Raw genomic sequence first — 13,708 nt, 5'->3', positions numbered from 1 at the left:
TTTCATTTAGCTATTTCAGCAGTCCAGGTATAAAGGATTGTTTGTTTGTTTGTTTGTTTGTTTGTTTGTTTGTTTGTTTGTTTAGCTTTCTTTGGCCTTTGTTGCTGTTGTTAGCTTCAAAGCATTCTTTTAAAATGACAGATTCTGAAAGAAGCACCTATGAAGTAATGTTTACAGCAGATGTTGTTTCTAGCAAAGATAATCAAGCACACGAGGAGCAATGGCATGCAGCTTTGAGGCATTTTAAATGTGCTAGGTTTGCCCTGAATCAGAAACGTAGACCCAATTTGCAAGGCATGTAGTCAGCAATCATGTAGTTTAGCTTCTGATTAACTCTCCCATACTCTGCAAAATTGGTCCATGTTAGCAATTTTATGGGGTTCAAAGCAGTACAAATGTTCGTACATTCGGAGTGAAAGCAATGTAATTCAGGAAGCATTGCACTCACTTTGAACTGACTTCATTCAATTTCAGCGGTGTAATTGTGTAGAAAAATCTGATTGGCTACATACACCCTTGTGCAAATTAATTGAAACAAAGCATGTTTTCTATCTTACTCGTAATCCTGTACTCAGAAAACCCACAAAAAGTCAGTTATTATAATAATAAAATTTTATTTATATCCCGCCCTCCCCAGCCAAAGCAGGGCTCAGAGCGGCTAACAACAGTAAAAATAGCACAGTTTACATAAAATCAGTCAATTAATTGAAATACATTCTAAAATCAATTTGGTTGATCATTATGGTGTCGGAAGCCTGCAGCAATGAAAAGAATGATGCACTCGCCACAATATATTGAGGTTCTACGAAAGAGAGTTATTCCAGAGCTGGAAAAGATAATCCTGACAGTACTGGGATATTGCAGCAGGACCTAGCCCCCTGCCACATATCGAAAGTGATGAAGAGATTCATGACAGAGCAGCAAATACAGGTACTTGATTGGCCAGGGAATTCCCCAGACGTAAATCCCATTGAGAATTTGCGGGCTATATGCAAAAGTCTCCTCTGTGCTGCAGACTGTCCGACTATGGAGAATCTCATTCAGGCGCTGATTCAAGTGTGGTACAGGGATCCAAAAATCAACAGTGACTGTTTGAAATTAGTAGACTCCATGCCAAACTGTGTTCAATTGCTGTTTCAAAATAGCAGAGGTCATATCCAATACTAATGTACATATATGTGAGTTTTGTACAACAAACTACTAAATTCATTGTTTGTTTCAATTAATTTGCACAAGGGTGTAGTAACAGCAGGAAGAAGGATGAGTTGGGGTGGGGAGGGAGAATGACACAATGGCAGCAGATGGCTGTGAGCAGCATGTTCAGGGAGCATTTTTATCCCTCTCTCTGACAACTCCCATTATTTAAGCAACTTCTGATGGCAGGGGATGCAAGACATTATTCAAGCGCTGCAGTAGAACATAGAAAGTTGCCTTATACTCAATCACACCATTGGCCCACTTGACTCACTATTGTCTGTACTGACTGGAAGTGGTCCTCCAGGATTTCAGATAGGAGTCTCTTCCAGCCAAGGATCAAACCTGACTGGGATTGAACTTGGGCCTTCTGCATGAAGAGCAGGTGCTCTACCTCTGAGCTATGACCCTTCACAGCATCAGCTTAGCTACAAATTAGAGACCAGCAAATAAAATATGAGATGCAACACTAGTAAACACTCCATCACTGTCAATGTGAATGCAGCAGTACTAAGCCCTACCATTAAGCAGAATAACACACTAGCTCAGGCAGCTGATTTGGGGTGTTATGAAAGGGCAGAGGACTGTTAGCTAATGCATTGTTTTTTTGTATTTCTACTGCCAGGAAGAGGGAGAGGAAGTAATGAGATACCCTGTCTCAGGGGCCAAAATAACTGTATAGTTTGTTAAATGTGCCGAGACTTGTTAGGAGACCCTGTTTCTCTCACAGAGTGAGAATCGCTAGAGTGGTTCTCCACGGCAGGCACTGCACCATGAGGAGTGTTGGCTGCTAATTTAATAATGGCAAGAACTGAAGTAACATAAATTGAAAGCATCAAATGGTTCTAAACACTGCAACCCTTGACACATTGGCTCAGATATAAGACCCCGTACTGGTTAAATGGGACTTACTCCCAGGTAAGGAAGTAGAGAATTGCAACCTTGATTTAAAAATAGGCTAAGATAATTGAAACTACTCTGCATGTGTTGAAATTTATTGCCTTAATTAGATTTGGGAGGAAAGAAGAAACAGGATTAGGTTAAATGATATTGAAAGTTGGAATCTTTTTTTATCCAATTGTAATGTGTTATTGAATCAAAATATTCCACTTGGAAATCTTATGGCTTGGAGTTGATTTTGAGTATAGAGAAAATGTATAAATGCTTATTTTAAATTTATATTCCAATTAAAATTGGGGGAAATATGTGTTACTGAGGATGATATGCTTTTGGGGTGAACGGAATTTGTACATGCATGCCTATGCACAGCCATAGTACTTTAATTCTTGGTGGCAGTTGATTAGAAACTGGCCTGAACCAATAATTAATTTGCTTCCCAAATAGCTGTTATCTCTCATGCCTCACTAAGGGCTCGTGGGTTTGTTTCCAATGTCATTTCTCTGCAATTAAATGGTCCATTTTCAACACTGTAATTGCATAAGCAAATCTTACTGATACATATGTTTGCCTTCCTTATCCAATACCCAATATCTTTGGTAAATTTTGAGTGGAAGGGTATAACATTGATTTAGGATCTGGGATGCAAAAATAACCTTCCTCTTTCAATGCATGCCTGCTTAATCCCAAACTTCAAAAGATTGGGATGAAAGATAATATTCCAAGGTGAAGAGGATGGTCGGTATAGTAATTTACTTTACAGTAGTTGTCTCTACCAATGATTACATATTAACTTTCTATTTAATTTTTGGGGGTGAGGGCATCTGAAGTCATATGTGTTCAGAAGGAGGTGGGAACTGAATGTTTCTTATAAAAAGGAAACAGAAGATGAAAGAACCTAGTACACAGGTATCAAAATGGGCAAACTACTCCTTCTGACTGGTGAGTAGGACAGGCTCAACTTACCATTGAGCTGGCAAAAGTTTCCATCTCTCTGTCAATCTATCTCTTTTTGTTGTTCTCTGCCTTCGTCAACACACTATTCTAGTCTGACCTAGCTTACTTTCAAGTAGTCTTTCTGTCCACGTACATCTATAGACTACCTAGCTATAGTAATTTGATGGCCATTCTAGAAAATGTTCATAAATTGACCAGAAACTGTGATGGTTTAGGGAAAAATAGGCCCCTTACTAAAAACATAAGAATAAAAACAAATTATAACAGATGTTTTTAGGCTGGATAACAAGAAATGCTTCCAATAAGAAGAACAGGCATAGATTAGAATAAGTTTTGGAATTCCTTGCTCTAGAGTTTTAAGAGACTGAGGGAAATCTCTTAGGAAGTCGCTTAAGTCTTAATAAAGGAACCATGGGTGAGAAAGCCTAGGGATCTATAACAAAGTATTCTCAGTTGATCAGCACCCTTAACAAACTACACTTCCCATGATTCTGTTGGGGGAAGCTATGACACTGATGCAGACAATGCAAGTTTGTAGTGTAGATCTGTTCACTGACTTGTAGTTGAGGTGAACTAAGAAATACACATGACTAGCTTTTGTGTTTAACTAACAATGGAACTTTTCTTTCATAGGTCTGGCTCTCCTGCTGCATGTGCAGCTGGGTAAGTTGTAGCAAATTTATTTTTATTTTATTCCATAAAAAGCAATACCTAAAAGAAGCTTCTCCTCTAGTAGGAAATTTGAATGCATTGGTTGACTTTAACCTTTCAAACTGCAGGTGCATCTACCAATATTGTCTGCTACTTCACCAACTGGTGCCAGTATAGACCTGGTATTGCACGCTATATGCCCGAAGATCTTGACCCATGCCTATGTACTCATGTCATCTATGCTTTCGCGGGCATGGCAAACAACCAGATCCAGACCATCGAGTACAATGATGTGGCTCTCTACGGTGGCATCAATGGACTCAAAACCTAGTAAGATTCAGCATTCAACATACAACATTCAACACAAGGGGCAGAGTCAAGAGAATTAATTTCCAGTGAAATAAATGAGGATTGAGTATTAAGTTTAAATCCCATGAACTTCCATGCAACTTTAGCTCCATGTTTTTCTATGGCGTATGCCTAATTTTTGCATTTCCTATTCTATTTCAATAATATACCTGTCTTTCATATTAGCAAAAATCAGACACATATGATACAGAAGGTGAAAGAAAGTAATAAATGGGTGTGTCTGCTCCTTTCTCCAGGCAACTTTCTGCCCACTTTCACAACAGAAACACACTTTTACAATTTGCTTTCTGGTTTCTTGAATCCCTGGACAGGCTCCCCCCTAAATTTGCTCCAAAACTCTCGCAACTCCCCAGATTCTGAGGGGGTGTAGAGAGGAATGAGAAGCAAATGTCCAATTAGATCTCGCCATCTGTTGCATTTTTATATTAACAATCGCCCTTTCTATGCAATTCTTAAAGGGTACAGGGATTCTCTTTGGATCTATCCCTGCTTTTAAAGTTTGTGTGGATATTTCAATTCTTTCTTTTTAAAGATAGCCCACTTGTAACTGTTTGCATATGGTTCAGAGTCTCTTTAATGACCTTCCAAATAATTTGTTTACAGCAATCCTGACCTGAAAACCTTGCTGTCTGTTGGAGGCTGGAACTTTGGTACCCAAAAGTAAGGTCCTCTAGGAGATCCCCTCCCATATTTAGCACTAGGATGATCAGGAGAAAAAGAGGACAGAGCCCCTGACCAGAAGAGAGAACCTCCACAACTGCTGAAATTTCCTCTTCTACACAACTGGTGCAGGCGCCCTGTCCTCTGTTCCATCTGGACATATTGTTTAGCACCATCTCCACCCTTGCTCTACATTAGCTGTTCTATTTCCCTGGCCCATAAATTAGCACACCTGAGAACTGTTTTCCCTTCTTCCAGCTCCTTAATTAATGCAGTGTGGTTCTAGATTAAAGAAGCCAAGGACCACTTTTACATGTGCAAATCTAGTCACATGTATGTAGATGTGCATGAGAGTTGTGTATTGTGAGGATGCTCCCTGTGTCTCTCTTTTTGTTTCCAGCTCCTTGTGTGCATCTGGAAGTAGATTCCATGTTTCTGCTTCCAAGTAGTCAGAAAAAGCAACTTCCAGGGGCAGGGGGCAACTTTCATCTCACAAGATACATACACATTTCTATACTGGATTAAATCCATAGATACACATTTTTACCACAAGAAGGGGTATGGATATGCTGGGTACTCTGCCAGAAACAACAGGAATATCTTCTTAATATCACACTTAACACCTTGTATGCATGTGGGAAATTAACATGCCTTAAGAGATGTGAGGAATATTATCAGGAAAGAATAAATATTTGGATTTTAAGGTTAAGTGACTGAAGATATCCCCTTCCTATCTAAACCAGGGATAGCATTATGGAGCAGGAAATCAAAACCTCTAGTTCAGGAAGGGAAACCTATGACCCTGCAGCTGCTGTCGGACTCCAAAACTCCCATCAACAACAGTCAGCTTGGGCAATAGTCAGGGGTGACCAGAGGTGGAGACCAGCAACATCTGGAGGGCTGAAGGTTCCCCGTCCCTCCTGTGGAATTCAAAGCTTAACAATCTCAAAAGGCTATGCTGTTTTCAATATCCAAAGTATCTGGACAGCACTAGGTTGGTGAAAGCTAGCTCAGACCATCAGCAGCAGATCTAATTAAGCTCCATGGTTTCAGATTTGTGGAACTGATCATTCCGACCTTCCTCTTTGCAGGTTTTCTGACATGGTTTCCTCTGCTCAGAACCGCCAGACTTTCATTCAGTCTGCCATCTCCTTCCTGCGCAAGTACGGCTTTGATGGGTTGGATATTGACTGGGAGTACCCTGGCAACAGAGGCAGCCCCGCTGACACCCAACAACTTTTCACAGTCTTACTCAAGGTTGGCTTCGGCAATGTGCTCTCTCTGTATCTAGGTGACTAATATAGCAATGAAAGGAGGTTTGTTCTGGAATTTTACCAAGTGCTATTTGGCTAGGCAACACAATCACTAAAACAGATATAATAACACCTCTATGTCTTTAGGGTAGGATACCTTTTTTCTCATTCTTTCCTGGGCTGGATCTAGACACATCAAAAAAGTGTTTCAGGAAATTGAGTTGTGAACTTTATTATGGGAAATATAAAATACTTTTTCTTTACTAATGTAGCTGAGTACCCTGTTCGTGTTCCAATAATCTGCATCTCAGAAATATTAACAGCATTTGTGATGCTCATAGTTTGAGGCAAATGGTGGGTAGAGAGCTTCAGAAGTGGATATAGAGGGAAGTGAGACTGTGATTACAGTTTTTGATTAAATAACTGCATGAGTGGAATGACTTCTTCTTCTGCCCACTCCCCCCACCCCCTGTGCATGCCCAACACCATCCCCATCTCTACTCTGGAAAGTTAGACGGGGGACCCAGAACAGATTTTTTTGGCGGGGGAGCATGCAGAAAGTGGAGAAAGTTCCATCAAGCAAGTGAAAGTCATTCTGCTTGTGCAAGGAACCACTTAATGCTACATTGAATACAACCCAATTTTCTTAGTTACCCTGTGCCTTACATTCTGGAACATCACTTCATTATGTCCGCAAAGCCAAGCATTTTAAATATTTTTTAAAAACCATGACCCTGAGATTAAGAGTCTCAACCAGACCATGAAGATTTTAAAAACTCAGATAAGGGTGTGTGTGTGTGTGTGTGTGTGTGTGTGTGTGTGTGTTCTTAAAAGAGTAGCTTAGTGCTGGAGCTACAAATTTTCTCTTAGAAGCAAATGCCTGCACTGCTGCTCCCTTTATCCCTCCTAGTGTGCTTACTCCAGCAGCAGGGGGGAGGTTGAAAAGGATAAATAATTATTTCCCCCTTGACCACCATTCCACACATCCATACACACACAGGAGCAGGCACAGCGTCTGTAGTTTTTCCACCATCCCAACCTACCTCCTGGGGCACTTGCCGCCTCTTGCCCCCTACCCTCGATCCAGACCTGGAGTAGCTTGTGACAATACACTTCTTCCAATAACAGGAAATGTATGAAGCTTTTGAACAGGAGGCTTCTCAAACCAACAAGCCCAGACTGTTGATCTCTGCAGCTGTGTCTGCTGGTGTGGGCACCATTGAGACTGCTTACCAGATCCCAGAGATGTCTAAGTAAGTTGCATGTGGATATCTTGGCTCATTGTGAGCTAGCATAGACAATACAGAGGTAGCTGGCCCAATGGTTTCATTTGGTATAAGGCAGTTTCCTATGTTCCTAAGAGGAGACAAGAGTACACAGTGGAAAGACACTGGCATTGGGGTAGGCTGGTCATTATGGCAATTGCACCATAGCTTAGGACTTCTGCTGCAGTGATTACCCACTATGGTAAAAGCTAAGATCTTCTTGGGTTGGAGTGGGTGCCTCCTCACTTTGCCAAACACTAATAAGAAAAATCCAGAATATGATGGCTGGTGTCCTGGTCACATATCAGGCAAGCAGTGGTTATTTCTATGGCTCAGCACTACTGTATCTGCCTGTGATCTTGCCTATACTTGTCAGTTCAGGAAAGAGGAAAGAATGTGACTTATGTGGCAGAGGACATGCACAGGCCAAATTATGTTTCAGCACAGAATTCTTTATATCCTTCAGCATGGTCTGAAGTAGATACGTAACAGCTTATTAATGTGTGCATTGGAGCATATTACTGTGTTCACCAGTGACAAAAACAAACATTAGCAATAATGCTGAAGAGATTAATGAAAGTCTCTGTGTGGATCTTGTGTGTATTGCATCTATCCCCTGCAAATCTCACAAATCTTGACAGGCTGCCCCATGCTCAGTGACTGGGAACTTGGCAATATCTACATTGTATTAATATTAACAATTAAACTCTATTGCAGAAGCAAGACACTTTGCTTTCTTACTAATCAATTTGAATCATGGGACCAAACAAGATAGGGACCTGAGAATCACCAGAGATGGCTGAGGATATCATATAATAATGCCTCCTGGCTAGAATCCTAACCAACTGAAATCTGATACATTTTCGGGGGGGGGGGGACACACACGACAGCGTCAATGCATGCCAAATGGCCAGTTTTAAATTTGCCTAAATTTAAATGAATTGTAATGTTGAATACACTGAAATTGATAGATAGAAATGTGCAACAGCCATGATTCTCCCCTTTTCTCTGATAGAAGTGGCAATGCTTAATTAACAGAGTAAACACATATGAGGAAAGGGTCCAAAGTTTTCATTAGGGGGAAATAAATTTCTGGACTGATATATTTGCCTATTTGCTTCCCTCACGTCCCTCCAAGGTACATGGATCTGATCAATGTAATGACTTATGACCTCAGAGGATCCTGGGAAGGTTTCACTGGTGAGAACAGCCCTCTGTATGCAGGCCCTGAAGACCAAGGCTCCTATATTTACTTCAATGTGGTGAGTGACTGAACAGAAATTGAGGGTTTCCTTTATCATCAATCATACCCTACATATTCAGCTGCTGAATATGTAGTTCAGAATTGCCCCATGATTTGCCTTCAGATTGCCTCCTCAATGTTCTTTCCACCAGGACTATGCTATGAACTACTGGAAGAAGAATGGTGCACCAGCTGAGAAGCTGATGGTGGGATTTGGAGCCTATGCTCGCACCTTCACCCTGAGCAACCCTTCTAACCATGGCCTGGATGCACCAACCTCTGGGCCAGGGAGAGGTGGGGCCTACACCCAAGCAGCTGGGACGCTGGCCTATTTTGAGGTAAAACTGTGGCCTAGTTCTTGCAGCGATCCTGAACATTGGTTAGTTATCATGATGTCCTGCATTTTCATTTTTTTAATTATAGCTTTTTATGTACTACTGATGCAGTTTTGCGTCTGGATATTGCACTTGTGAGCCAATATAGTTATCCAGTTTATTTCTGTATAGTTTCATGTTCCTGTTTTTGAATGGGTGTTTATTTGTTGCTTTCTGTGCCAAGGAGCATAATGGCCAATTCTCGCATTCAGAAAGTGTGCTGTTTTTAAGCCAGCATCTGCTATCCTGGGGCCCTCCAGATGTTTTGGACTAACACACCCATCAGCCTGCTTTAAACTATGGCAATGTGCAAGCCACTCTTTGCACTGTTGGAGCTGACATGGTTGGAAGGAATGAAATTTTGTGCATCTGCCTTGTTTCCCTAATAAAATTCTAAGGCCAACTAAGATTTCCACATTTCTCTCCCGCTCACAGCTAACAAACACTCATATGATTTCTGGAAATGGGTGTAAATAACCCAACATAGTTTAGCTAGCCTTGGGTAACTAGATCAAACATTTTCATTGGCTTAATCCAAGATATTTGTCTCCACAGGTCTGTACCTTCTTGAAGGAGGGTGCCACTGTTGTGTGGAATGCTCCCCAGGAAGTCCCTTATGCCTATAAAGGAAATCAGTGGATTGGCTATGATAACCCTAAGAGTTTTGGTATCAAGGTAAGCCTGTTTATTGTCTCCATATTCTGCCCTTATTCAGCACTCTTCTAAAATGGCCAGAGGCTCCTCCTGGAAGGCATCTTGCTTTCTTCTCCCACCTTCTCCATTCCTGTGGAGCATGATGCCATCAAGCTGTCTTTGAAAAAAAACACAGGTTTAGACTGTGTTGAGTCTGAAAGGTCAGAGCAGAAGGATTTCTAGGGAGCTCAAGAGGAACAAGCTCCCCCACCCTCCCTTTTAGAAGCCTAATGGGGGGGTAGTATCCATTATGTTCCACCTGTATATTTATACTCTGCCTGTATATTTGTAAAGAATATGAAAATATTGCACAACACCTTAAGTCTCCCATGACCATATACAGTGGTACCTCGGGTTAAGAACTTAATTCGTTCTGGAGGTTTGTTCTTAACCTGAAGCACCACTTTAGCTAACGGGGCCTCCTGCTCCGCTGTGCATGATTTCTGTTCTCATCCTGAAGCAAAGTTCTTAACCCGAGGTAATATTTCTGGGTTAGCAGAGTCTGTAACCTGAAGCGTATGTAACCTGAAGCATATGTAACCGGAGGTACCACTGTAGAAAGAAAACTGCACCCAAGTACACACACCCAGGAAAACTGGGGATAGTGGAACAATTATATAGTACTTTCTCCCTAAATAAATAAATAAATAAATAAATAAATAAACTTGATTAACTGTTACAGATAGGTAGCCGTGTTGGTCTGCCATAGTCAAAATAAAGAAATTCCTTCCAGTAGCAACTTAAAGACCAACTAAACTTAGTTGGTCTTTAAGGTGCTACTGGAAGGAATTTCTTTATTTTGATTAACTGTGTTTCATGCATCTAACAGTGCAAATCCAAGTCTGTTGTGTGTGTTTTTTTAAAAAAGTAAACTCCTTATAGTTCAGCTGGCTTTTTTTCTCCAAATATGGTTAGGATTTCAGACTATCTGTTTAGGATTTATGTACTGTAATTCCTTAACCTATTTCCTGTAACTGCAGCTTTAAAAGTTACAGACCACAACTCTGGAGTATAGAGTCAGGCCGTTTATGCTCTCTATCTTAGCAACTCAAGGGAAAGATAGCTCTGGTTCTCATTTATTACATAATGCTTAACCGTCTAACTCACAGGCTAAGTGGCTGTTGGAGAACAACTTCGGAGGAGCCATGGTCTGGGCTATTGACTTGGATGACTTCACTGGCACATTCTGCGGGGAAGGCAAATACCCCCTGATGAATGCCTTGAAATCTGGATTGGGAGTCACCACACCAAGTGAGTAGCATACTCCTGTTGGCAGGATAGAACAAAGTGCCTGGCATGCCCAGGAACATTTGTTTTATCTGTATGTGAAATAGTGCTACTGACTCTTATTGTGTGTTCATCTCTGTCCTCTTTGGCTCATTTCTTTTGAGGCAGTATGGCTGGTCCAGTACTGAAAAATCCACTGGGTGTGATGATAATTATCTGGATTTCAGCAGATGGGAGGTGGAATTTAACACTTTCCTCTTCTGCTATGGTCCTTAGGAAATCCCTCCTCTGAAGTCCATACTTACTTTGGACGCCTTCCTCTCAATGCAAATACTAGCTGAATTTTCACAGTGGAGGGAAAGGTTACATTTCCCCCCTCTACATGGGCTGCAGCCCCAGTCATTATCCTGCATACATTCTCTGCTGGTTATATTTTTGCAAAGATGCGGTTAATGTCATGTCTAGTCTGGCTAGGGCTTCTTTTGCCACGTTAAATTTTAAATTCTCCTTGAATGAGGTTTGTGTTTATGAGACTTTTGTTCCTCGCTCCTAGTGCAGGCAATATTGAAAGATATTCCCAAAGGTCTGACTCAGTTTAAGGCAGCCTTCTGTGTTCCTAAAGTTCTAACGCCATTCTCATCTTCCTTTCAGACTGTAAGGTGCCTGCAACAACCCTTGGCACTAATGCTAATCAGCCTGCCCAGGCTACAACAGCAGCCCCATCTGGTGGTGGAAGCTCTGGTGGAAGTGGAAGTGGAAGCTCTGGTGGCAACTTCTGCAACGGAAAAGCCAGTGGCCTCTACCCAGATCCCACTGACAAGAATAGCTTCTACCATTGTGTGAATGGGAAGACCTACCAACAATATTGCCAGAGTGGCCTTGTATTTGATGCCAGCTGCTCCTGCTGCAACTGGGCATGAAGAGAACAGCCAGAGTAGTACACACTCCTTCCACTGGAGTAAACAGCAAGGAAAGAATTCAGCATGATAAATAAAGATGCATTGCATTCAAATCATAGTCTGTGGTTTCTTCTGCACAAATTCAGTATTTCTTCCCGTTGAATCGAGTACTTCAATTACATTTTCTTGCAGTGCTGTAAAAAAAAAAACCCATACTAGATCAAATGTGTGAATTATTTAATTTATTCGTTTGCTTTGAAAACACATTGAACATTTTTACCATCCCAAAAGTGTCCAATGAAACATGCAAGAAAACTGTCAAGCTAGGAATATAAAACATGCTGCAAGAGAAAATCATGACAAAGATTACAATTCTGAGACAATGTATGGAGCTCTCATGTAAATATTTAGTTAGATATAGGGAAATAAATGTAGCAGCATAGTGTTCTTGTTGGAGTCTGCAGATCACCATTTTCCTACAGTGAGGAAAAATCCTCTATTCACACACTCCACAAACTATAAAAGGTGCTACAGCATTCTTTGTTGATTTTGTTACAACAGGCATAGTAAAGCTGTGTATATACAGTACTACATGTTTAAAGCACATTCTTTTCCTTAAAGAATTATGGGGGTTGCAGTTTACTCCTCAGAAAGCTATAACCCCCAGGAACCCTTAACAATCTACAATGCCCAGAATTCTTTGAAGGAAAGAATGTTATTCAAATGTGCTTTAAAGGCATAGTATGTACCCAGCTACCCCTTTGGATGCTATTTCTGGGATTGTAGCAATCGGGTGACCAAATGCAATTAAATCGTTTATTCCCTCTAACTTCCCCCAACCCTCAATGCTTTTCTTGACTGCCACTACAACATATAAAGACCTCAATTTGCAGCAACCTTTAATGAATTCAGGCCTAGTGTGGCCATATGTCCTGCTTTCCAGAGGGCAGACTTTCATTTGAAGAGCTGTCAGAGAGAGGACAAGCCTCTGTTTCAAAATATCCTCCATCTGAAGGGTCTTCCAACCCAAGTCTGGTTTAAAGACAAATAACAGTAAGAAGAGAGAGCAGGGGCCTTGAAGTCAGCACCTGGACAGTGGACTGAACAGGCACCCAGGTCACCCTGTCATGTTCTTCTGCACTATGCTGAGATGTACCTATACATACAAATCAACATTTGCTAGTTTTATGCAGATCTGTGTAATCTTCTGTCCTTTTTGTTGATAATGTATTTCGTCCTTTGGTGCAATGTGTGAACTGCAGAGCAATTGCCATCACCAACACACAGGGAAACAACAAGGGGGGGGGGGGAATCTACAAAAACTTTCCAAGTCCAACATGGAAACATTTCAAGCATTAGGAATGGAAGGATCTCTCCATTTCCCATTTTCCCCAAACTTCAATTTAGTCCTCCACTTTTCTGCAGAAATTTGTGGTTTTAAAAAAATCCTCAAGAAAATTCTTCAGCATTTTTGTTCCGCTTTCTCCTAATAAACATGTAAACCTTGACTAATGCACACATTTTTGCAAGACTTTTCTCTTAATATAATGCATTTTTTGTATGTTACTTTCGCTAAGAAATGCATTTTTATGCCCATTTTCCCCTAGTATGTGCACTCTTGGAAACATTGGTTTCCAACTACAGAACAAAATTCAGCTAAGTGTGAATTTTGCAGGATGGCAGTTTTTCAGTTTTCATATTGTTTTGGAAAGTGCAAATTCATTAGGTTCCTTTTTAAATGCAAGCACAATAGAATTTCACCCCCATCCCTACAACTATTGCTTTTTTTCGGGGGGGGGTACGCATATCCCTAAACATTTTGTGAATCTAAGAGGAGGGAGAGAGAGAGAGAGATTGAGGGGCAGTATTTCAATATGAGTAGGAAAATGAGAGTACCCCTAAACATTTTGGGGGGGGGCGAGGGAAGCACTGCCTACAACTATATGCATTCTTCCTCAAAGAAATTGTGGTTTTGGTTGTTAAAATGCCATCACACAAATGTGGACACATTAGACAGAAGGGTGTG

The 13,708-nt window shown here is 41.0% G+C and overlaps 1 protein-coding gene across 1 annotated transcript; it reads left to right on the top strand.

Moving 5' to 3' along the window:
* The first annotated feature begins 2,911 nt into the window (after positions 1–2,911).
* Positions 2,912–11,795, top strand: LOC309534784 (acidic mammalian chitinase-like). The gene is made up of 11 exons (XM_082227171.1): positions 2,912–3,033; positions 3,682–3,711; positions 3,828–4,029; positions 4,672–4,728; positions 5,820–5,985; positions 7,110–7,234; positions 8,385–8,508; positions 8,642–8,827; positions 9,419–9,538; positions 10,666–10,807; positions 11,435–11,795. The coding sequence occupies exons 1-11, from the start codon at positions 3,009–3,011 to the stop codon at positions 11,701–11,703; spliced, it is 1,446 nt and encodes a 481-aa protein (XP_082083297.1). The 5' UTR covers positions 2,912–3,008; the 3' UTR covers positions 11,704–11,795.
* The last annotated feature ends 1,913 nt before the right edge of the window (positions 11,796–13,708 follow it).

The sequence above is a fragment of the Podarcis vaucheri genome, assembly GCF_965113315.1.
Source record: "Podarcis vaucheri genome assembly, chromosome: 6".
NCBI lineage: Eukaryota > Metazoa > Chordata > Lepidosauria > Squamata > Lacertidae > Podarcis > Podarcis vaucheri.
Note: the sequence above shows the minus strand (reverse complement) of the source record. Positions and strands in the feature narration are given on the sequence as shown.

Bases quoted from the DNA above. Each gene is read 5' to 3' on its own strand.
- LOC309534784 (XM_082227171.1), top strand. From the start codon at position 3,009: ATGGGCAAACTACTCCTTCTGACTG. The intron at 7,235-8,384 runs GTAAGTTGCATG...CGTCCCTCCAAG, and splicing joins CAGATCCCAGAGATGTCTAA to GTACATGGATCTGATCAATG. The intron at 8,509-8,641 runs GTGAGTGACTGA...TCTTTCCACCAG, and splicing joins CCTATATTTACTTCAATGTG to GACTATGCTATGAACTACTG.